This window comes from Salmo salar, chromosome ssa11, assembly GCF_905237065.1.
Source record: "Salmo salar chromosome ssa11, Ssal_v3.1, whole genome shotgun sequence".
NCBI classification, from domain to species: Eukaryota; Metazoa; Chordata; class Actinopteri; order Salmoniformes; family Salmonidae; genus Salmo; species Salmo salar.
The window spans coordinates 102,101,554-102,125,862 of NC_059452.1; the positions used below are offsets into that span (position 1 = coordinate 102,101,554).

The following is a 24,309-nucleotide window of genomic DNA, read 5'->3' on the forward strand; positions in this document are numbered from 1 at the left end:
ACCAGATACTGACTGGTTTTCTGATCCACGCCCCTGTATATATTTTTTAAGGTATCTGTGACCAACAGATGCATATCTGTATTCCCAGTCATGTGAAATCCATAGATTAGGGCCTAATGAATGTATTTCAATTGACTGATTTCCTTATATGAACTGTAACTCAGTAAAATCGTAGAAATTGTTGCGTGTTGCGTTTCTATTTTTGTTCAGTGTAGTAGAAAGCAGATTATTCAGTGGACGTTCCTCCTATCGGTCCTAGACTATGGCGACGTCATCTACTGTATATGAACGTAGCTGCCACCTCATTATCGCCGTTACATGCAGTTGATCATAGCACACTGCTCTTTATCACAGCTGATATTTTCAGTACTTATCACTGTATTCTCTACCAGGAAGATGGCTGCTCCTCTTTGACGTTGATTCATTGCTATGTTTTTATTTATAAAGCCCTTTTAGAAAAAGTCCCACTAACATCATAACTAAACTTTATACTTATGAGTTACCACACCCAGTCTCAATGCTGGTTAACTCTGGGAATTCCTCTGGTCTCTACGGAGTTAAATATATCACTGTTTAGTTTTCAAACACCTTATTTGTGGAACAATACGTTCTTAGATGTGATGTTCTGGTGTCTCTCGGTCAGTTCAGAAAGCTGATTAAAGACCTTATAACTGAGGATTGTGTTCTGGTGTCTCTCGGTCAGTTCAGAAAGCTGATTAAAGACCTTATAACTGAGGATTGTGTTCTGGTGTCTCTCGGTCAGTTCAGAAAGCTGATTAAAGACCTTATAACTGAGGATTGTGTTCTGGTGTCTCTCGGTCAGTTCAGAAAGCTGATTAAAGACCTTATAACTGAGGATTGTGTTCTGGTGTCTCTCGGTCAGTTCAGAAAGCTGATTAAAGACCTTATAACTGAGGATTGTGTTCTGGTGTCTCTCGGTCAGTTCAGAAAGCTGATTAAAGACCTTATAACTGAGGATTGTGTTCTGGTGTCTCTCGGTCAGTTCAGAAAGCTGATTAAAGACCTTATAACTGAGGATTGTGTTCTGGTGTCTCTCGGTCAGTTCAGAAAGCTGATTAAAGACCTTATAACTGAGGATTGTGTTCTGGTGTCTCTCAGTCAGTTCAGAAAGCTGATTAAAGACCTTATAACTGAGGATTGTGTTCTGGTGTCTCTCGGTCAGTTCAGAAAGCTGTTTGAAGACGTTATAACTGAGGATTGTGATTGTTTTTTTATGACTATTTCTTTTTTTCTGCTTGAATTTGTTTTTATATTTTGAAATTTGTATTTTCTGTCAATTCTGTAATTCAGAGCGCATCTATAAAATAGACCTTGGTCTCAGTATGACTCCCTGATTAAAATAAAAAATAAAAATATAATTTGCTGTTAACATAGACAGTCATGCTACTGTAATAATGCACCGTGGTGGATCTTAAATGAGCTTCCCTTCTGTTTCACAGTTATTTCAAGTTTTATTTGGCCTGCAGTCAATATTTCCCAGTGTGATTACGACTGTCATAACATTGTCAAGAAAGCTCTCAAACATGTTTAGCTATTTATGACAGCTTTTGTTAATTTAGCCAACATTTTGTTTCCAAGGACGAAACTGTCTTGAGACATAATAATGTAATGTACTATAAATATATGTAAAATAGACCTATAGTAAATCATATTAGCTTTAGTTAGGCCTACCCATCCTGTCCTACATATGCCTACATTTGACATGTTATTACACATGTAATGAGGCATTATAACGGTGTTTGAGACATTTGTCACGTAGGCGTTATAACGAGCTGTGTAAACTGAAAGGTTGCTGATGTGGGCTATGTAGATGCGCTCCAGCGACTCCCGCTGATCTCCCAGTGCGCAGGCGTGTCCGGCGCGCAGTGCCGCAGACAGGGGGCGTCAACATGGCGTACTGACGACGACTGCAGCCTGCCAGAGAGACACGGGAGGCGATACGACCAACAGGGTACCATTCTGCCGAGCGTCAAGATAACTTGTCTTTTATTGATGCGTTCTTTCGCACCATCGGGAGAATAGGGTGCGATTCGAAGAACAGGAGAGGATCATTTACCCTTTCTTTTTAATATTCCTTAATATTCCCCCCTTTTCCCCCGGCCTCTCCGTAGTCTATTTGATGCAGCAGAAGGACTGACTGTTGAGAGCAGGTGTGTGTGTGTGTGTGTGTGTGTGTGAGAGAGAGAGACCCCAGCGGCCGCTCCTCTCTCCGTCCTCTCCAGTGTCCAAAGAGGAAATGTCGAGCGAGAAGCCGGTTTCTGCACCTCCACTGTCGGATCCAGACCGAGCCGCTCATCCCCCGGGCCCCGGCCAGCCCCAGGTCGTTACGGGCGCTGGCTCTGCTCCCATCGGGGACAGGATGGTCTCTGGATCCGGCTCCATGGTGCTCCCGGCCGGGGTGATCAACCCCGCCGTGCCGATCAGGAATATCCAAATGAAATTCGCCGTACTGGTCGGCCTCATTCAGGTTGGCGAGGTTAGCAACCGGGACATCGTCGAAACGGTTCTCAACCTGGTAAGTAGAAAGCGCAATTGTAGCCTAGGGTAGCATCGCCGCTATGAACCCAGTCCTATAGCCTAGCATTAGCACATAGCTAGAATCACTGCACTGTGTTGCGCTGCTGTAGCACAGTCCTCTAACCTACCGCTGTTATGTGTAGCAGCAGAAAGCTCCTCTTTTATTTACGACGCTGCTTTTAGCTACTTTCCCCATCCATCCATCCATCCATCCATGTTGTGGTGGCTAAGGCTTGCAGGATGATGTCATATGTTTGCTCAGTGGAAGGATTAGGGTTTTTTTCTGTCATGCAGTGGAGATAATAAGGGTTATGGGGAACTAGATGATTATAAAAGCTGGAGAGAGAGAGAGAGAGAGAGAGAGAGAGAGCGAGACAGAGGGTAAAAGGGATGTGATTTGTAAAGTCTTGAAGCTAAACCAAGGGATGTAATGACCCTCGCTACGGATCGGAGGGTAACAGTTATTCGGCCATTAAGGCTCTATAGTTTATACATTAAGGCTAGGCTATTCATTTATAGCTGTGGCGACACTCGGAAATATGTGACCGGAATACCTTCGCTCAGTGGTCGAGATTGGTGTGTGTGTGTGTGTGTGTGTGTGTGTGTGTGTGTGTGTGTGTGTCCCGTTTTGGACCACAAATAAAAACATGTAGCCATTCACTTGACCCCAACGTGATACATCAGCAGCTAGTGAATTTGTTAGGCTGCAACACACACACACACGTACACACACACACTCTCTCTCTCTCTCTCTCTCTCTCTCACCCTCTCACACACACACACACACACACACACGCCAAATCGTTACATTGTTTCTGCACCTTGCTCGGCACTCGTTGTGTTGGAACAGTGCTACATATTCCTCGCCAGCAGTGGAAAGAAAAGCGTTAATTGTATATTGTTTCCGGGCCAGAATTCTGTGCAGGCTGCAGCGTCTGCGTTGTTTACCACCGGATGGAACAAAGGCATTGTGCTGTGCATTGTTGTCGCCATATGTAGCCTACAGCTAGCCTATGAGTGTCTCAGAAATAATTAGCCTTTAAGCTATGCTTTGTTTTGAATAAGAGATTTGGTGCCTTTTTAATTTTTTAAAAATATATATTCTATATATATAGGCATATGCCAATCCCATAGGCTAGGTTCTCCTGTTTCTTTGTAGTTTAGCTATGTGCTAAACTATCGAAGATGCCTGCCTTTAGCCTAATACCCTATCGTTATGTCTGAACGTCACCTAGAGAGCTTTGGTCTAGTGAGTATAGGAGGGGGAATTTAAACCTGGCTGCGGATTAACAAATGGGGACTTTTGTTATGAAACAGACCTGTTTTTAATGCACATCACAGATGCACTAATGCTTTATAGTCTAGGGATATGGCGTGTGTGTGTGTGTGTGTGTGTGTGTGTGTGTCAAGGGGATGTTTTTCTTCTGCTATGCTAGAATCAAACCCTCTATAGTTTCTATACTAAGGTGCTTAGGCTAGCGTTACACATTGTGATCTGTTTTGGAAGGGGCCTAGGCCTATATATCTCATCACCATGGTTTTATATAGATCAGGTTAAATGTTAAATGCTAAATTCCTATGATAAGGCAAAAAGGCTAAATGCTTATGATAAGTTAAATCATTAGCGTATTTCTATTCGCTAATTGTGGGACAGTTTGGGTGAATAGCCCAAACCCGTTTCTATCCCTGTGTGATGCTGTGATGTTTGTGTAGCAGGGTCCAAATCTTGTAGTTATTATTGACTTGAGGAGGGTTGATGCTTTCGCTGGCTCACCTTGACCTACTCTGCTCCCTCCTCTTCCTCCTCTAATCCCCTCCTTCTCATCCCTCTTTTCTGTCAGATATAGGAGGTGAAGATTTCATCCTCAACCTCAAACCGACGTACTAATAGGTTACGTCTATCGGATGCTGCTGCATCCTGCACAATTCATTTGACCATTTACCATAGCCTGTAAAGGGATAAGGAGATGGTAAGGAGATGATAAGGAGATGGTAGGGAGATGGTAAGGAGATGATAAGGAGATGGTAAGGAGATGGTAGGGAGATGGTAAGGAGATGATAAGGAGATGGTAAGGAGATGATAAGGAGATGGTAGGGAGATGGTAAGGAGATGATAAGGAGATGGTAGGGAGATGGTAAGGAGATGGTAAGGAGATGATAAGGAGATGGTAAGGAGATGATAAGGAGATGATAAGGAGATGGTAAGGAGATGGTAAGGAGATGATAAGGAGATGGTAAGGAGATGGTAAGGAGATGGTAAGGAGATGATAAGGAGATGGTAAGGAGATGATAAGGAGATGATAAGGAGATGGTAAGGAGATGGTAAGGAGATGATAAGGAGATGGTAAGGAGATGATAAGGAGATGATAAGGAGATGATAAGGAGATGGTAAGGAGATGGTAGGGAGATGGTAAGGAGATGGTAAGGAGATGGTAAGGAGATGGTAAGGAGATGGTAAGGAGATGGTAAGGAGATGATAAGGAGATGGTAAGGAGATGGTAAGGAGATGGTAAGGAGATGGTAAGGAGATGATAAGGAGATGGTAAGGAGATGATAAGGAGATGATAAGGAGATGGTAAGGAGATGGTAGGGAGATGGTAAGGAGATGGTAAGGAGATGGTAAGGAGATGGTAAGGAGATGATAAGGAGATGGTAAGGAGATGATAAGGAGATGGTAAGGAGATGGTAGGGAGATGGTAGGGAGATGGTAAGGAGATGGTAAGGAGATGGTAAGGAGATGGTAAGGAGATGGTAAGGAGATGATAAGGAGATGGTAAGGAGATGGTAAGGAGATGGTAAGGAGATGGTAAGGAGATGGTAGGGAGATGGTAAGGAGATGGTAAGGAGATGATAAGGAGATGGTAAGGAGATGATAAGGAGATGGTAAGGAGATGGTAAGGAGATGGTAAGGAGATGGTAAGGAGATGATAAGGAGATGGTAAGGAGATGGTAAGGAGATGGTAAGGAGATGGTAAGGAGATGATAAGGAGATGGTAAGGAGATGATAAGGAGATGATAAGGAGATGGTAAGGAGATGGTAGGGAGATGGTAAGGAGATGGTAAGGAGATGGTAAGGAGATGGTAAGGAGATGATAAGGAGATGGTAAGGAGATGATAAGGAGATGGTAAGGAGATGGTAGGGAGATGGTAGGGAGATGATAAGGAGATGGTAAGGAGATGGTAAGGAGATGGTAAGGAGATGGTAAGGAGATGATAAGGAGATGATAAGGAGATGGTAAGGAGATGGTAGGGAGATGGTAAGGAGATGGTAAGGAGATGATAAGGAGATGGTAAGGAGATGATAAGGACGAGGGTAAGGAGATGGTAGGGAGATGGTAAGGAGATGGTAAGGAGATGATAAGGAGATGGTAAGGAGATGATAAGGAGATGATAAGGAGATGGTAAGGAGATGGTAGGGAGATGGTAAGGAGATGATAAGGAGATGGTAAGGAGATGATAAGGAGATGGTAAGGAGATGGTAAGGAGATGATAAGGAGATGGTAAGGAGATGATAAGGAGATGGTAAGGAGATGATAAGGAGATGGTAAGGAGATGATAAGGAGATGGTAAGGAGAGGAGAAAAGAAAGAGGAGGAAGAGAGATGGTCTGGCCTGCAGGCAGCATGCAAGTGGACAGCGTCATGCATTTAAAAGCAGGTAGTGGAGGAGAGGAGCGGGGGATGAGAGAATGAGGGGTGGGGGAGGAGGAGGATGCTGCAGTGTCAGAGAGGCAGAGAGGCAGCCAGCCAGAGAGGCAGAGAGGCAGCCAGCCAGAGAGACAGCCAGCCAGAGAGGCAGCCAGCCAGAGAGGCAGCCAGCCAGAGAGGCAGAGAGGCAGCCAGCCAGAGAGGCAGAGAGGCAGAGCGACAGACAGCCAGCCAGAGAGGCAGAGCGTCAGCCAGAGAGGCAGCCAGCCAGAGAGGCAGAGAGGCAGGCAGAGCGGCAGGGTACTGGATAGATGGATAGATGAAAGATGGATAAATGATAGGTGATAGGTGGATAGGGAGAAAAGCAAAACTGGGGCTTAGATCAGTATTAATGTGTAACATGAGAGAGAGAGAGAGAGAGAGAGACAGACAGACAGACAGACAGACAGACAGACAGGCAGGCAGGCAGGCAGGCAGGCAGGCAGGCAGGCAGGCAGGCAGGCAGGCAGGCAGGCAGGCAGACAGACAGACAGACAGACAGACAGACAGACAGACAGACAGACAGACAGACAGACAGACAGACAGACAGACAGACAGACAGACAGACCAATCCTCCAGCCTCTCTCCATATCCCCATCATCCATTGTCCTTGGCGGGCAGTAGTGTCTGAATCTGAAATACTATAGCCTTAATTGAAAGAGCTGGTGGTCTGAGAGCCAGGGTCGGGACGGTGGCAGTGGTTTGTTGGCCCAACACAGTCCTCTGTGGCTGGGATAGCTACTCTATTATTCAGCCAGGTCGTTCAGTGGAGAACCGCAGAGAGGGATTCACACACCACACGAGTATTGATGGAAGGATAGATGGGCAGATGGAGGGTTGGAAGGATGGATGAAGGAGACCGCAGCACACCACAACCTTATTAATATGGCCCCAGGATGGATGGAGGGATAGAAACACTGCCTTATAGAATAGGTGTTTGTTTGTTTTTCCTAACATAATAATCAGAATGAGTAAAAGCAAATAGGACACAGATGATTTGGTTGAATTGTGGCTTTTCCCCCTGTCAACAAATGCTGATAAAGTTACCCTTCATATAGCTCAGTGCATTAGTTTGAATGCTTTAGTTAGCTTAGCTTAACTAGTTCCAGGGTTAGGGTGTGGATTTAGGCAGGGAAATGATTGGTGCTGTTCCACCTGTTTCACACTCTAAATTATTCCCATAATCCAGGGGTTCCTAAACTTTTTGGGCCTACGACCACGTTTTGATATCTGAAAATCCTCACGACCCCAACCATGTAAAAATGTAGTTAAGAGCCAATGTTAACTTTTTTTAATGTGGGTCTATGGCAGTCAATGAAAAAACAGATGCCAGTATTTCTGATTGTCTTCTCAACTCACCATCACATACTTTTAATGTGGGTCTATGACAGTCAATTTCAAATGAGTCTGACATAATGTCTCTTACCTCATAATGTCTCTTACCTCATAATGTCTCTTACTTCATAATGTCTCTTACCTCATAATGTCTCTTACCTCATAATGTCTCTTACCTCATAATGTCTCTTACCTCATAATGTCTCCGACCTCATAATGTCTCTTACCTCATAATGTCTCTTACCTCATAATGTCTCTTACCTCATAATGTCTCTTACCTCATAATGTCTCTTACCTCACCACCACTAATGAGATGGGTTTGCTCAAAGTCGGGGGGGGGGGTTTGACAGCGTGCAGCTCATCTCTGCAGTCACATCCAACCTGGATCGATATTTGGTTTTAATGCAGACGAGAGCACTAATGGTGCTTTCACGACAACTGGGAACTCTGAAAGATACGAGGTGAAATCATGACGTCAGTGATCTTCAGGTCAGAAAGTTGGAGCTCTAGAAAGATGGAGCTCTAGAAAGTTGGAGCTCTAGAAAGATGGAGCCCTAGAAAGTTGGAGCTCTAGAAAGATGGAGCTCTAGAAAGATGGAGCTCTAGAAAGATGGAGCTCTAGAAAGTTGGAGCTCTAGAAAGATGGAGCTCTAGAAAGATGGAGCTCTAGAAATATGGAGCTCTAGAAAGTTGGAGCTCTAGAAAGATGGAGCTCTAGAAAGTTGGAGCTCTAGAAAGATGGAGCTCTAGAAAGATGGAGCTCTAGAAAGATGGAGCTCTAGAAAGAGGCCAGAGTTCCTGAGTTGGAATTCTGAGTTGGATGACCGTTGAAAACTATTTTTCCCAGTCGGGGCTTGTTTTGTTCAGAGTTCTCACCTATCTTGAACGCACTGAAGTCTGAGATTTTCCGAGTTCCCAGTTCCGAGTTAATACTCAGAGGAAGACGGCCGGGTATTACCTTCAAGTCAGGAACCAAAACTCCTCCGTAGTGACCCGGGAATGCATTCGGCCACATGACAGTTCGATCAGTTGTTCGATTTCACTTACCGGCATGTCAACTGAGTAAGGATCACAGTTAAACGTATAGGGAAGTAGGTCCCTAAGTGCTCTTCCAAGCGTTGGAGGTGAGCAGTCGTCACTCCTGTGGGACTCTTACTGATGCGGTTTTCTGTTAGAAACATGCACAGCCGAGGGAAGAGGCATGGTTCGCTTTTTAAAAAGAAAATCCTCTGAATCCACTAATTCGATCCCTGATCTGTAGAATGTTTTTTGTATTTCCCCTGCATGCTTGCGTTCAGTTCGTTCAGTTTCCCAGATATGTCTGTTACATCGGCAAGGAGACACATTTTATGTTCATTTCACAGAAAGTTATTAACAAAGTCTGTTTTTTTTAATATCCATTGTGAATGACAACGCTTCCTCTCTCAATGCAGAAATTCTTTCCACGCCGTCGATAACCACCAAGCCTTGGTATGAAATAGAGCATTGTCGTGCTCTGATTGCATATCTCCACATTGTTTTGTGAACAGGCGTGAGCACAATGGATGTGGTTTGATGTAGTTTACAATGGAAGTTACCTGCCGCGGTATATCTCAGAGTAGCAGAGGGAGACACAGTCATAACTAGAGTGTAGAGGCCTGCCCTCCGTCCCACCATAGATGGAGCCCCATCTGTACAAAAGCCAACCATTTGATCCCATGGAATCTGTTTTTCATCAATACAGCCACATAGCACACTGAACATCCCATGTGACGTTTCATGCTCGGTAATCGTGAGACAGAACAACATGTCCTCGTGAATAACATCCCCCGACGTGGAGCAACAAAAGTCAACGCATCTCAGCCCTCACAGCTAACCTCCACTTGGAGAGCATAAACAGCCCTCACAGCTAACCTCCACTTGGAGAGCATAAACAGCCCTCACAGCTAACCTCCACTTGGAGAGCATAAACAGCCCTCACAGCTAACCTCCACTTGGAGAGCATAAACAGCCCTCACAGCTAACCTCCACTTGGAGAGCATAAACAGCCCTCACAGCTAACCTCCACTTGGAGAGCATAAACAGCCCTCACAGCTAATCTCCACTTGGAGAGCATAAACAGCCCTCACAGCTAACCTCCACTTGGAGAGCATAAACAGCCCTCACAGCTAACCTCCACTTGGAGAGCATAAACAGCCCTCACAGCTAACCTCCACTTGGAGAGCATAAACAGCCCTCACAGCTAACCTCCACTTGGAGAGCATAAACAGCCCTCACAGCTAACCTCCACTTGGAGAGCATAAACAGCCCTCACAGCTAACCTCCACTTGGAGAGCATAAACAGCCCTCACAGCTAACCTCCACTTGGAGAGCATAAACAGCCCTCACAGCTAACCTCCACTTGGAGAGCATAAACAGTCCTCACATCTAACCTCCACTTGGAGAGCATAAACAGCCCTCACAGCTAACCTCCACTTGGAGAGCATAAATAGCCCTCACAGCTAACCTCCACTTGGAGAGCATAAACAGCCCTCACAGCTAACCTCCACTTGGAGAGCATAAACAGCACTCACAGCTAACCTCCGTTAGGAGAGCATAAACTGGGGAGTTTTTCAGTCGTTCAGTCAGAGTTTCCCTGTTGAATGCTAACAATAGCATCAATTCTTCGTTTCACATTGTTATCTGACAAAGGTATTGATGTGAGTTTCTGTGCTTCTGCTTCCCAACACATTGTTTTCACCATATCAACTGCGGTTGGTAATATCAAAGTCTCTGCAATAGTGTGTGGTTTCATAGCGTGGGAATGAATCATTCACCGTGGGAATGAATCAACTGCAGCCTGTTACCCTGATCTAAGGGCATTCTCTGGTTGAATTTGATCTTTTAGATTTAAATCATTTTCATTAACATTTTTAAGGTTAATCACATTACAATGATTTTGAGATACAAAGACGATATTATAATATATATATTTTTGTATATACAGTACCAATCGAAAGTTTGGACAAACCTACTCATTCCAGGGTTTTTCATTATTTTTTTACTATTTTCTAAATTTTAGAATAATAGTGAAGACATCAAAACTATGAAATAACACATATGGAATCATGGAGTAACTAACCAAAAAAGTGTTAAACAATTCAAAATATATTTTATATTTGAGATTCTTCAGATTCTACCCTTTGCCTTGATTAGGGTTACGGTTATGGTTACGGTTAGCCCTAACCGTAGCCCTAACCGTAGCCATAGCCCTAACCATAGCCCTAACCGTAGCCCTAACCGTAGCCCTAACCGTAGCCATAGCCCTAACCGTAGCCCTAACCGTAGCCATAGCCCTAACCGTAGCCATAGCCCTAACCGTAACCCTAACCATAGCCCTAGCCCTAACCGTAGCCCTAACCGTAACCCTAACCGTAGCCATAGCCCTAACCGTAGCCCTAACCGTAACCCTAACCGTAGCCATAGCCCTAACCGTAGCCATAGCCCTAACCGTAGCCCTAACCGTAGCCCTAACCGTAGCCCTAACCGTAGCCCTAGCCCTAACCGTAGCCCTAACCGTAACCCTAACCGTAGCCCTAACCGTAGCCATAGCCCTAACCGTAGCCCTAACCGTAGCCCTAACCGTAGCCCTAACCCTCAGAGCAGGGCAGTACTGCTGTCCCTTAAATGTACACAGAGAGCTAACATTAATAATATGCATCTCAATCTCTCATGGCTCAAAAGTGGAGGAGAGATTGACTTCATCACTACTTGTATTTGTAAGAAGTATTGAGATGCTGAATGCACTGAGGTGACTGTTTAAACTACAAATACACAACAACTAGGACACCCATCCATAACCCACAAGACATGTCACCAGAGGTCTCTTCACAGTCCACAAGTCCAGAACAGACTATAGGAGGAGTACAGTACTACATAGAGCCATGACTTCTCCAACTGGACAGATGTATCTCTTCATTCAAAGACTCAGTCATGGACACTTTTACTGACAGTTTTGGCTGCTTTGTGTGAATCATTTTTTCTCTACTGTCTTGCCCTTTGTGCTGTTGTCTGTGCCCGATAATGTTTGTACCAAGTTTTGTGTTGCTACCATGTTGTGCTGGTACCATACTGTGTCATGTGTTGCTGCCTTGCTATGTTGTTGTCTTAGGTCTCTCTTTATGTAGTGTTGTCTCTCTTGTCGTGATGTGTGTTTTGTCCTATATATTTTTTTTTTACCCCAGCCCCTGTTCCCGTAAATTGTAAATAATAGTTTGTTCTTAACTGACTTGCCTAGTTAAATAAAGGTAAAATAAATAAAAGACATGGAACTCTATTTCACATCACAGTGTCATGTAAGATTTTAAATGGTATAAAACTGATTTAATGTTGCTGGACCCCAGGAAGAGTAGCTGCTGCCTTGACAGGAACTAATGGGGAACCATAATAAACCCCAAGAAGAGTAGCTGCTGCCTTGACAGGAACTAATGGGGAACCATAATAAACCCCAGGAAGAGTAGCTACTGCCTTGACAGGAACTAATGGGGAACCATAATAAACCCCAAGAAGAGTAGCTGCTGCCTTGACAGGAACTAATGGGGATCCATAATAAACCCCAGGAAGAGTAGCTGCTGCCTTGACAGGAACTAATGGGGATCCATAATAAACCCCAGGAAGAGTAGCTGCTGCCTTGGCAGGAACTAATGGGGAACCATAATAAACCCCAGGAAGAGTAGCTGCTGCCTTGGCAGGAACTAATGTGGATCCATAATAAACCCCAGGAAGAGTAGCTGCTGCCTTGACAGGAACTAATGGGGATCCATAATAAACCCCAGGAAGAGTAGCTGCTGCCTTGACAGGAACTAATGGGGATCCATAATAAACCCCAGGAAGAGTAGCTGCTGCCTTGGCAGGAACTAATGAGGATCCATAATAAACCCCAGGAAGAGTAGCTGCTGCCTTGGCAGGAACTAATGGGGATCCATAATAAACCCCAGGACGAGTAGCTGCTGCCTTGACAGGAACTAATGAGGATCCATAATAAACCCCAGGAAGAGTAGCTGCTGCCTTGGCAGGAACTAATGGGGATCCATAATAAACCCCAGGAAGAGTAGCTACTGCCTTGGCAGGAACTAATGGGGATCCATAATAAACCCCAGGAAGAGTAGCTGCTGCCTTGGCAGGAACTAATGGGGATCCATAATAAACCCCAGGAAGAGTAGCTACTGCCTTGACAGGAACTAATGGGGATCCATAATAAACCCCAGGAAGAGTAGCTACTGCCTTGGCAGGAACTAATGGGGATCCATAATAAACCCCAGGAAGAGTAGCTGCTGCCTTGGCAGGAACTAATGGGGATCCATAATAAACCCCAGGAAGAGTAGCTGCTGGCTTGGCAGGAACTAATGGGGATCCATAATAAACCCCAGGAAGAGTAGCTGCTGCCTTGGCAGGAACTAATGGGGATCCATAATAAACCCCAGGAAGAGTAGCTACTGCCTTGCCAGGAACTAATGGGGATCCATAATAAACCCCAGGAAGAGTAGCTGCTTCCTTGGCAGGAACTAATGGGGATCCATAATAAACCCCAGGAAGAGTAGCTGCTGCCTTGGCAGGAACTAATGGGGATCCATAATAAACCCCAGGAAGAGTAGCTGCTGCCTTGGCAGGAACTAATGGGGATCCATAATAAACCCCAGGAAGAGTAGCTGCTGCCTTGGCAGGAACTAATGGGGATCCATAATAAACCCCAGGAAGAGTAGCTACTGCCTTGGCAGGAACTAATGGGGATCCATAATAAACCCCAGGAAGAGTAGCTGCTGCCTTGGCAGGAACTAATGGGGATCCATAATAAACCCCAGGAAGAGTAGCTGCTGCCTTGGCAGGAACTAATGGGGATCCTTTATAAATAAAATACAAATACAAAACCCTAAGCGTATCCCTTAGCCTAACCCTTAGCAAGCAGTTGCTTATCAAGAGATAGAGCGTCTACAGAATCCGGAATATCCAAATAATGTCTGACCAGAATTTCAGCACACACACACACACACACACACACACACACACACACACACACACACACACACACACACACACACACACACACACACACACGTACACAAACAAACTGTAACGGGGCCTTATAGGTAGTACCCTATTGCTGCCATCAGGGTAAGCGTTGTCTTGGTAACCATGCGTTTGGATACTGTTGCTATCGCTCTCTCTCTTTTTCCTCCAATTCAATTCAAAGGGGCTTTATAGGGAAACACATAGAATGTTTCCATTGCCATGGCAAGTGAAAAACAATAAACATGATAGATCCTTAGTGACGTCTGTACCGAGGAACTTGAAGCTTTCCAGCCATGAATGGGGGCGTGCTCAAACCCCCCCTTATTCCTGTAATCCACATTCAGCTCCTTTGTCTTTCTGACGTTGAAGGATAGGTTGTTGTTCTGGCACCACACTGCCAGGTCTCTGACCTCCTCCCTATAGGCTGTCTCATCGTTGTCGTTTATCAGGCCTACCACCGTCGTGTCGTTGGCAAACTCAATGATGGTGTTGGAATGGTGCGCGTCAATCCAATTGTGGGTGAACAGGAAGGGGACTAAGCACACTCGCTACATTTATAGCCTCGCTACTGTATATAGCCTGTCTTTTTACTGTTGTTTTTATTTCTTTACTTACCTATTGTTCACCTAATACCTTTTTTTGCACTATTGGTTAGAGCCTGTAAGTAAGCATTTCACTGTAAGTTATACACCTCTTGTATTCGGCGTACGTGACAAATACATTTTGATTTGATTTGACGTGCCTTTATGGACCCCGTGTTAAGGGTCAGCATGGCGGATGTGTTGTGTTGTTGAATGCTGTAGTCAGTGAAGACACTTTCCAGCCGGTCAGCTCATGCTCTGAGTACGCGTCCTGGTCATCTGTATGGCCCTGGCACGCTTGTGAATGTAAACCTGTTTAAAGGTCTTACTCTCATCGGTTGTTGGACCCTATAAAATATTTTCAGGTTTTTTTGCGTTAAGTTTCTCAATTTAGTTTTTGCAGGTTTCAGTTTTTACCAGTTTTTTCAGGTTTTTGGAAATCACACTTTTCTGATAGAAAAACAACAAAATAGTATGTTGTAAGTTTACAACACTTCTTTAATCACATCAATAGATGTTGGGCGTAGTTATCCTTTAACTGTGCGTCAGCCAGAGACCGTTGTTTGGTTAGCAGTGTTGCCAGAGACCGTTGTTTGGTTAGCAGTGTTGTCAGAGACCGTTGTTTGGTTAGCAGTGTGGCCAGAGACCGTTGTTTGGTTAGCAGTGTCGTCAGAGACCGTTGTTTGGTTAGCAGTGTTGTCAGAGACCGTTGTTTGGTTAGCAGTGTCGCCAGAGACCGTTGTTTGGTTAGCAGTGTTGTCAGAGACCGTTGTTTGGTTAGCAGTGTTGCCAGAGACCGTTGTTTGGTTAGCAGTGTTGTCAGAGACCGTTGTTTGGTTAGCAGTGTCGTCAGAGACCGTTGTTTGGTTAGCAGTGTTGCCAGAGACCGTTGTTTGGTTAGCAGTGTTGTCAGAGACCGTTGTTTGGTTAGCAGTGTTGTCAGAGACCGTTGTTTGGTTAGCAGTGTCACCAGAGACCGTTGTTTGGTTAGCAGTGTTGCCAGAGACCGTTGTTTGGTTAGCAGTGTTGTCAGAGACCGTTGTTTGGTTAGCAGTGTTGTCAGAGACCGTTGTTTGGTTAGCAGTGTTGTCAGAGACCGTTGTTTGGTTAGCAGTGTGGCCAGAGACCGTTGTTTGGTTAGCAGTGTTGTCAGAGACCGTTGTTTGGTTAGCAGTGTCGCCAGAGACCGTTGTTTGGTTAGCAGTGTGGCCAGAGACCGTTGTTTGGTTAGCAGTGTCGCCAGAGACCGTTGTTTGGTTAGCAGTGTTGCCAGAGACCGTTGTTTGGTTAGCAGTGTCGCCAGAGACCGTTGTTTGGTTAGCAGTGTTGCCAGAGACCGTTGTTTGGTTAGCAGTGTCGCCAGAGACCGTTGTTTGGTTAGCAGTGTTGCCAGAGACCGTTGTTTGGTTAGCAGTGTCGTCAGAGACCGTTGTTTGGTTAGCAGTGTCGCCAGAGACCGTTGTTTGGTTAGCAGTGTTGCCAGAGACCGTTGTTTGGTTAGCAGTGTCGTCAGAGACCGTTGTTTGGTTAGCAGTGTTGTCAGAGACCGTTGTTTGGTTAGCAGTGTTGTCAGAGACCGTTGTTTGGTTAGCAGTGTTGTCAGAGACCGTTGTTTGGTTAGCAGTGTTGCCAGAGACCGTTGTTTGGTTAGCAGTGTTGCTGATCATTTGCGGGTATGAGTGGACCCCAGACCTCACAACCATAGAGGGCAATGGGTTCTATAACTGATTCAAGTATTTTTAGCCAGATCTTAATTGGTATGTCCAATCTCTCTCTCTCTCTCTCCCTCTCTCTCTCTGTGTCTCTCTCTCTCTCTCTTTCTCTGTCTCTCCTTCTCTCTCTCTTTCTGTCTCTCTCTCTCTCTCTCTTTCTCTGTCTCTCCTTCTCTCTCTCTCTCTCTCTCTCTCTCTCTCTCTCTCTCTCTCTCTCTTTTTCTGTCTCTCCTTCTCTCTCTCTCCTTCTCTCCTTCTCTCCTTCTCTCTCTCTCTCTCTCTCTCTCTGTCTCTCTCTCTGTCTCTCTGTCTATATCTCCATCTCTATCTCTGTGGTCTCATCTGTACCATCCATCCAGAGAGCTGATCATTATGAGGGGATAATAAGACATTATTATCATAATAAGCCTATGCTGACATGGTTTACCGCTGTATCGGTATCGGACAATAATGGGCTCCTCCCATTTGTCATGCATAGGCTATAGTCAAGAGTGGCGCAGTAGTCTAATGCACTGTATCTCAGTGCTAGAGGCGTCACTACAGACACCCTGGTTCGAAATCCAGGCTGGTTCACAACCGGGCCATGATTGGGAGTTCCATAGGGCGGTGCACAATTGGCCCAGCGTCGTCCGGGTTTGGCCCAGTGTAGGCTGTCGTTGTAAATAATAATTTGTTCTTAACTGACTAGTTAAATAAAGGTTCAATATAAAATACAGAAACGGTAGGCAGGCTATCAGCACGTCACCCACCATTTGAGGCAAGAATTGTCTGAAAGCTTTACTTCAAATACTGAGGCATGTCTTACCTTGTTTCAAAGTTGTTTCAACGTAGAGGCCGTAATTTTATAAAGACTTCCTCATATGTCATTTAAACCAGTATTTCTCTCCTGTTCTATTGGTTTTCATATCAACTTTCTTTCGTTGTCCAGAAACCAAAGGAACAATCCTAGTCATATTAGCAACACACCCTAGTGATATCAGCAACACATCCTAGTGATATCAGCAACACACCCTAGTGATATCAGCAACACATCCTAGTGATATCAGCAACACACCCTAGTGATATCAGCAACACACCCTAGTGATATCAGCAACGCACCCTAGTGATATCAGCAATGCACCCTAGTGATATCAGCAACGCACCCTAGTGATATCAGCAACACACCCTAGTGATATCAGCAACACATCCTAGTGATATCAGCAACACACCCTAGTGATATCAGCAACACATCCTAGTGATATCAGCAACACACCCAAGTGATATCAGCAACACACCCTAGGTGATATCAGCAACACACCCTAGGTGATATCAGCAACACACCCTAGTGATATCAGCAACACACCCAAGTGATATCAGCAACACACCCTAGTGATATCAGCAACACACCCAAGTGATATCAGCAACACATCCTAGTGATATCAGCAACACACCCTAGTGATATCAGCAACACACCCTAGTGATATCAGCAACACACCCTAGGTGATATCAGCAACACACCCAAGTGATATCAGCAACACACCCTAGGTGATATCAGCAACACACCCTAGGTGATATCAGCAACGCATCCTAGTGATATCAGCAACACACCCAAGTGATATCAGCAACACACCCTAGTGATATCAGCAACACACCCTAGTGATATCAGCAACACACCCAAGTGATATCAGCAACACACCCTAGGTGATATCAGCAACGCACCCTAGTGATATCAGCAACACACCCAAGTGATATCAGCAACACACCCTAGTGATATCAGCAACACACCCTAGTGATATCAGCAACACACCCTAGTGATATCAGCAGCGCACCCTAGTGATATCAGCAACACATCCTAGTGATATCAGCAACACATCCTAGTGATATCAGCAACACACCCTAGTGATATCAGCAACACACCCTAGTGATATCAGCAACACACCCTAGTGATATCAGCAACACATCCTAGTGATATCAGCAACACATCCTAGTGATATCAGCAACACATCCTAGTGATATCAGCAACACACCCTAGTGATATCAGCAACACACCCTAGTGATATCAGCAACACATCCTAGTGATATCAGCAACACACCCTAGTGATATCAGCAACACATCCTAGTGATATCAGCAACACACCCTAGTGATATCAGCAACACACCCTAGTGATATCAGCAACACACCCTAGTGATATCAGCAACACACCCTAGTGATATCAGCAACACACCCTAGTGATATCAGCAACACACCCTAGTGATATCAGCAACACATCCTAGTGATATCAGCAACACATCCTAGTGATATCAGCAACACACCCTAGTGATATCAGCAACACACCCTAGTGATATCAGCAACACACCCTAGTGATATCAGCAACACACCCTAGTGATATCAGCAACACACCCTAGTTGTTGCTGTTAGATTCCTCCTCTTTTCTAAGTTTCTAATGGAGATGTTCGCCTCTGTCACAGCTTCTCCCATTCAAGTTTACAACCATGTTTTCCAGCTAATTGCATTTTTTGCAAAATGTTTGAAGTACCTTTTTATTCGCTTCTTAATTAAAGGACATACATGTTCAATAATGGACTATAGTCTTTTGACTGTACGGTGATGGGCCTGCTATTGTTTCATGTGCACATTAAGCTCTTCATGAAAAATATCCTGTCCTTGTAAGCATGCATAGTATCAAAGAGGAAGAGGGCGAAGAGGAGGTTTCACTCACACAGAAATCTGTCCCGAAACAAGCCCAATGCGTTTCCATGTCGCCTGCCTTCCAGCCTCAGGATGACTACCATTGTTAGTATCTCGTCGTTAAATATAGATCTCTGATGTTTTCTTTCTGTTGGTCACGCCATTTTACTGTTTGGAAAAAAATGTAAGCATTGTGTTAATCGGTTAATGAGGGTCAGCTAGTTGGCAGCAAAATTGACCGATATTTTGATCCCTAATTATAACAGCAACATAACTGTATCATAATGCATTATTCATGAGGCTTGAACCTGGACTGCATTTCAATCAAGGAAAATACAAAATGACGACATTAATATAATTTACAGTATTTACATATCTATTAACTCGTGTCTTCCCAGTCTGATCCTGCCGATTATAGACATAGAGGGGTGAGGGTGTTGATAGGAAAATATGTCTATCCAGTCTGATCCTGCCGATCATAGACAGAGAGGGCTGGGGGTGTTGATAGTAAAACCTGTCTATCCAGTCTGATCCTGCCGATCATAGACATAGAGGGCTGAGGGTGTTGATATGAAAACCTGTCTTTCCAGTCTGATCCTGCCTATTTGTCCCTATTTATGTGTAGTGTCTTATTTTAGTTTATATATTTATTTATCTACTACACTGAACAAAAATATAAACACAACATGTAAAGTGTTGGTCCCATGTTTCATGAGCTGAAATAAAAGATCCCAGAAATGTTCCATAAACACGAAAAGCTTATTCTCTCTCTTTGTTTACATCCCTTTTAGTGAGCATTTCTCCTTTTTCAAGATAATCCATCCACCTGACAGGTGTGGCATATCAAGAATCCTTGTGCTGGGGACAATAAATGTCCCCTCCAAAATGTGCCGTTTTGTCACACAACACAATGCCATAGATGTCTCAAGTTTTGAGGGAGCGTGCAATTGGCATGCTGACTGCAGGAATGTCAACCAGAGCTGTTGCCAGAGAATTGAATGTTAATTTCTCTACCATAAGCCACCTCCAACGTTGTTTTAAAGAAATTGGCAGTACGTCCAACCGGCCTCACAACCAGTTCCAGTTCCCGCCAATATCCAGCAACTTGGCACAGCCATTGAAGAGTGGGACAACATTCCACAGGCCACAATCAACAGCCTGATCAACTCTATGTGAAGGAGATGTGTCACGCTGCATGAGACAAATGGTGGTCACACCAGATACACCAGATACAGGTTTTCTGATCCATGCCCCTACCTTTTTTTTGTGACCAAGAGATGCATATCTGTATCCCCAGTTATGTGAAATCCATAGATTAGGGTCTAATGAAATTATTTCAATTTTCTTATTTCCTTATATGAACTGTAATTTATGTCCCTCTTACTGTCCTGAATGCCTCTGCTGATCCTACAGCTATTGTATTCAGTAATCATGAACCAGAGTTATACTGTTAGCGCTGAGGTGGTGTGCGCTAGCAGGAAGTCCACTGTGTGCAGCTCACCCTGCACTAACATAAATAACCCGAGCATGTCTACCTCTGCTAAGCGTCACAGTAAAGCATGAAAAACAAACAAGAATCCAAGAAAAGTGTAAAAAATAGCCTATGTTAACATATCTAGCTTAAGAAACAAGGCTCATGAAATTAATAATTTACTATTAACAGATGACATTCATATTTTTGCAATCTATAAAACTCACTTAGATAATACCTTTGTTGATACAGTGGTAGTAATACAAGGTTATAAAATCTACAGAAAATACAGAAATGCCAATGGTGGAGGTGTTGCTGTTTATATTCAGAAACACATTCCTGTACAGATATGAGAGGATCTCATGTTAAATACTGTTGAAGTAATATGGCTACAGGTTCATCTGCCTCACCTAAAGCCCATTCTGGTGGGAAGCTGCTATAGACCACCAAGTGTTAACAGTCAGTATCAGGACAACGTGTGAAATGCTTGATAATGTACAGTGCATTTGGAAAGTATTCCGACCACTTGACTTTTTACACATTTGTTACATTACAGCCTTATTCTAAAATGGATTAAATAAATAAAAATCCTCATAAATCTACACACAATACCCCACAAAGGCAAAGGGAAAACAGGTTTTTATAGATTTTTGCAAATGTATTAAAATTTAAAAATAGAAAGACCTAATTTACATAAGTATTCAGTCTCATAGTATTTTGCTATGAGACTCAAAATTGAGCTCAGGTTCATCCTGTTTCCATTGACCATCCTTGAGATGTTTCTACAACTTGATTGGAGTCCACCTGTGGTAAAGTCAATTGATTGGACATGATTTGGAAAGACACACACCTGTCTATATAAGGTCACAAAGTTGGCAGTGCATATCAGAGCAAAACGGACTTGCCTAGTTAAATAAAGGTAAAATAAATAAAAGACATGGAACTCTATTCCACATCAAAGTGTCATGTAATATTTTAAATGGTATAAAACTGATTTAATGTTGCTGGACCCCAGGAAGAGTAGCTGCTGCCTTGGCAGGAACTAATGGGGAACCATAATAAACCCCAGGAAGAGTAGCTGCTGCCTTGGCAGGAACTAATGGGATCCATAATAAACCCCAGGAAGAGTAGCTGCTGCCTTGGCGGGAACTAATGGGATCCATAATAAACCCCAGGAAGAGTAGCTGCTGCCTTGGCAGGAACTAATGGGGATCCATAATAAACCCCAGGAAGAGAAGCTGCTGTCTTGGCAGGAACTAATGGGGATCCATAATAAACCCCAGGAAGAGTAGCTGCTGCCTTGGCAGGAACTAATGGGGATCCATAATAAACCCCAGGAAGAGTAGCTGCTGCCTTGGCAGGAACTAATGGGGATCCAGAATAAACCCCAGGAAGAGTAGCTGCTGCCTTGGCAGGAACTAATGAGGATCCATAATAAACCCCAGGAAGAGTAGCCGCTGTCTTGGCAGGAACTAATGTGGATCCATAATAAACCCCAGGAAGAGTAGCTGCTGCCTTGGCAGGAACTAATGTGGATCCATAATAAATACAAATACAAACTCAATAAAAACTTCTGCATGTTGCATCTATATTTTTGTTCAGGATAGTAATACAACGTAAGAATCATTTCATTGTCCAGGTGTGGGGAGGAGAGGCGATGGTGATGTAACACCTATTCTCAAGTAGGACTGATTTCTTTCTGCCATCTGCCTTGAACACATTGTTAACACTGATCTGTGCAGCGAGGCTGTCCGACCCTGTGTCTGTTTGGATTAAAGGAGAGGTATAATATGTCGTTACAGCTGCTGTCATAACAACCAAGGGTCCTTGACTCTAGTCATGATATTCAACAGTGTTATTTTTAGTTTGGTGTGTTTATCTTTTATTATTGAAATGCATTCTCTGTAAGAAATGTGCTATACAAATACAGGTTCATTGATACTGATGGGGATTTTTATAGACCAAATAGCTTCACTCGTGTGTGTGTCTGTTTACTGATGGTTTTGTTTATAGACCCAAGGTTTGCCTGTACCGTACGTCTGGTGAGTGAAGTTCTCCACTTTTATGTTATTATTTCTTTCAGTCGTTCTCTCCTTCTTTCTCCCTGTGTTTTTCTCTCTGTCTATAATACCAGACCGAAGAGAAAACAATACGGAATAATAGAATAGAACCGTTAGCCTCTATATATCCCTTTAGGTGGAGATCTGAAGGGAACTGAAAGGCTCTAAAGGGATCTGTAAGGGATCTGTAGGGATCTGAAAGGGATCTGTAGGGCTCTGTAAGGGATCTGTAGGGCTCTAAAGGGATCTGTAGGGATCTGTAGGGCTCTGTAGGGATCTGTAAGGGATCTGTAGGGGATCTGTAGGGCTCTGTAAGGGATCTGTAGGGCTCTGTAGGGATCTGTAGGGCTCTGTAAGGGATCTGTAGGGCTCTGTAGGGCTCTGTAGGGGTCTGTAAGGGATCTGTAGGGCTCTGTAGGGATCTGTAGGGATCTGTAAGGGATCTGTAGGGCTCTGTATGGATCTGTAGGGATCTGTAGGGATCTGTAGGGCTCTGTAGGGATCTGTAGGGCTCTGTAAGGGATCTGTAGGGGATCTGTAGGGCTCTGTAGGGATCTGTAAGGGATCTGTAGGGCTCTGTAGGGATCTGTAGGGATCTGTAGGGCTCTGTAGGGCTCTTTAGGGATCTGTAGGTCTCTGTAGGGCTCTGTAAGGGATCTGTAGGGCTCTGTAAGGGATCTGTAGGGCTCTGTAAGGGATCTGTAGGGCTCTGTAAGGATATGTAGGGCTCTGTAGGGCTCTGTAAGGATCTGTAGGGCTCTGTAAGGGATCTGAAAGGGATCTGTAGGGCTCTGTAGGGATCTGTAGGGCTCTGTAGGGATCTGTAAGGGATCTGTAGGGATCTGTAGTGATCTGTAAGGGATCTGTAGGGCTCTGTAAGGGATCTATGGGGCTCTGTAGGGATCTGTAGGGATCTGTAGGGATCTGTAGGGCTCTGTAGGGGTCTGTAAGGGATCTGTAGGGCTCTGTAGGGCTCTGCAGGGATCTGTAGGGATCTGTAGGGCTCTGTAAGGGATCTGTAGGGCTCTGTAAGGGATATGTAGTGCTCTGTAAGGGATATGTAGGGCTCTGTAGGGCTCTGTAGGGCTCTGTAAGGATCTGTAGGGATCTGTAGGGCTCTGTAAGGGATATGTAGGGATCTGTAGGGCTCTGTAGGGATCTGTAGGGATCTGTAGGGCTCTGTAGGGCTCTGTAAGGGATCTGTAGGCCTCTGTAGGGCTCTGTAGGGATCTGTAGGGATCTGTAGGGCTCTGTAGGGATCTGTAGGGCTCTGTAGGGATCTGTAGGGATCTGTAGGGCTCTGTAGTGATCTGTAAGGGATCTGTAGGGATCTGTAGTGCTCTGTAGGGATCTGTAGGGCTCTGTAGGGATCTGTAGTGATCTGTAGGGATCTGTAGGGCTCTGTAGGGATCTGTAGGGCTCTGTAAGGATCTGTAGGGCTCTGTAGGGATCTGTAAGGGATCTGTAGGGCTCTGTAAGGGATCTGTAGGGATCTGTCGGGCTCTGTAAGGGATCTGTAGGGATCTGTAGGGCTCTGTAGGGCTCTGTAGGGATATGTAGGGATCTGTAGGGATCTGTAGGGCTCTGTAAGGATCTGTAGGGCTCTGTAAGGGATCTGTAGGGATATGTAAGGGCTCTGTCGGGATCTGAAAGGGATCTGTAAGGGCTCTGTAGGGCTCTGAAGGAATTGGGTCGGTGTAAGCAATAAGGTAAATATTTCATGGCAAGAAGCTATTACCATATTGCTAATGTCTACAGTATATCCTATTCTCTAGGATCATGAAGGTCCAAGGCCTAGTTTCTACACCGCACCTACCCTCTCTCTCTATCTCCTCTCTCTCTCATTACTCCTGGCCATGCGGTCCTTGATCACCAAAGTCACAACACTGAGGCACCATCTTACGGTCAGCACAATGTGTACACACACACACACACACACACACACTGTAGCATGAGGCAACTTGATGTACGAGTACACCCCCTGATTTAAGTTTGTCGCAGGGCCTTAACCCCAAATGCTGAGTGCCAAACAGTGGCATCGGGACCCATTTTTAGTCTTTGGTATAACTTGACTGGGGATTGAACTCCCAACCTTCCAATCCACAAGCTACTGATTTGGCTTCTTATCTCTGGAGATAAGAGTTCAGAGTCCTCTGATGTACAGTATCTAGTTAGTTTAGTTTAGGTACTCTTATTCTCCATGGACTTTACAGTGTCCCGCAACTATTTGGA

General features: G+C 44.5%; 1 protein-coding gene across 1 annotated transcript in view; it reads left to right on the forward strand.

The window, feature by feature from the left end:
• The first annotated feature begins 1,588 nt into the window (after positions 1-1,588).
• Positions 1,589-24,309, forward strand: part of nbeaa (neurobeachin a) — a 337,495-nt gene continuing 314,774 nt past the window's right edge. Inside the window, 1 exon segment of the mRNA XM_045690201.1 lies at positions 1,589-2,536. Coding sequence (XP_045546157.1) covers positions 2,258-2,536 — 279 coding nt within the window. The 5' untranslated portion in view covers positions 1,589-2,257.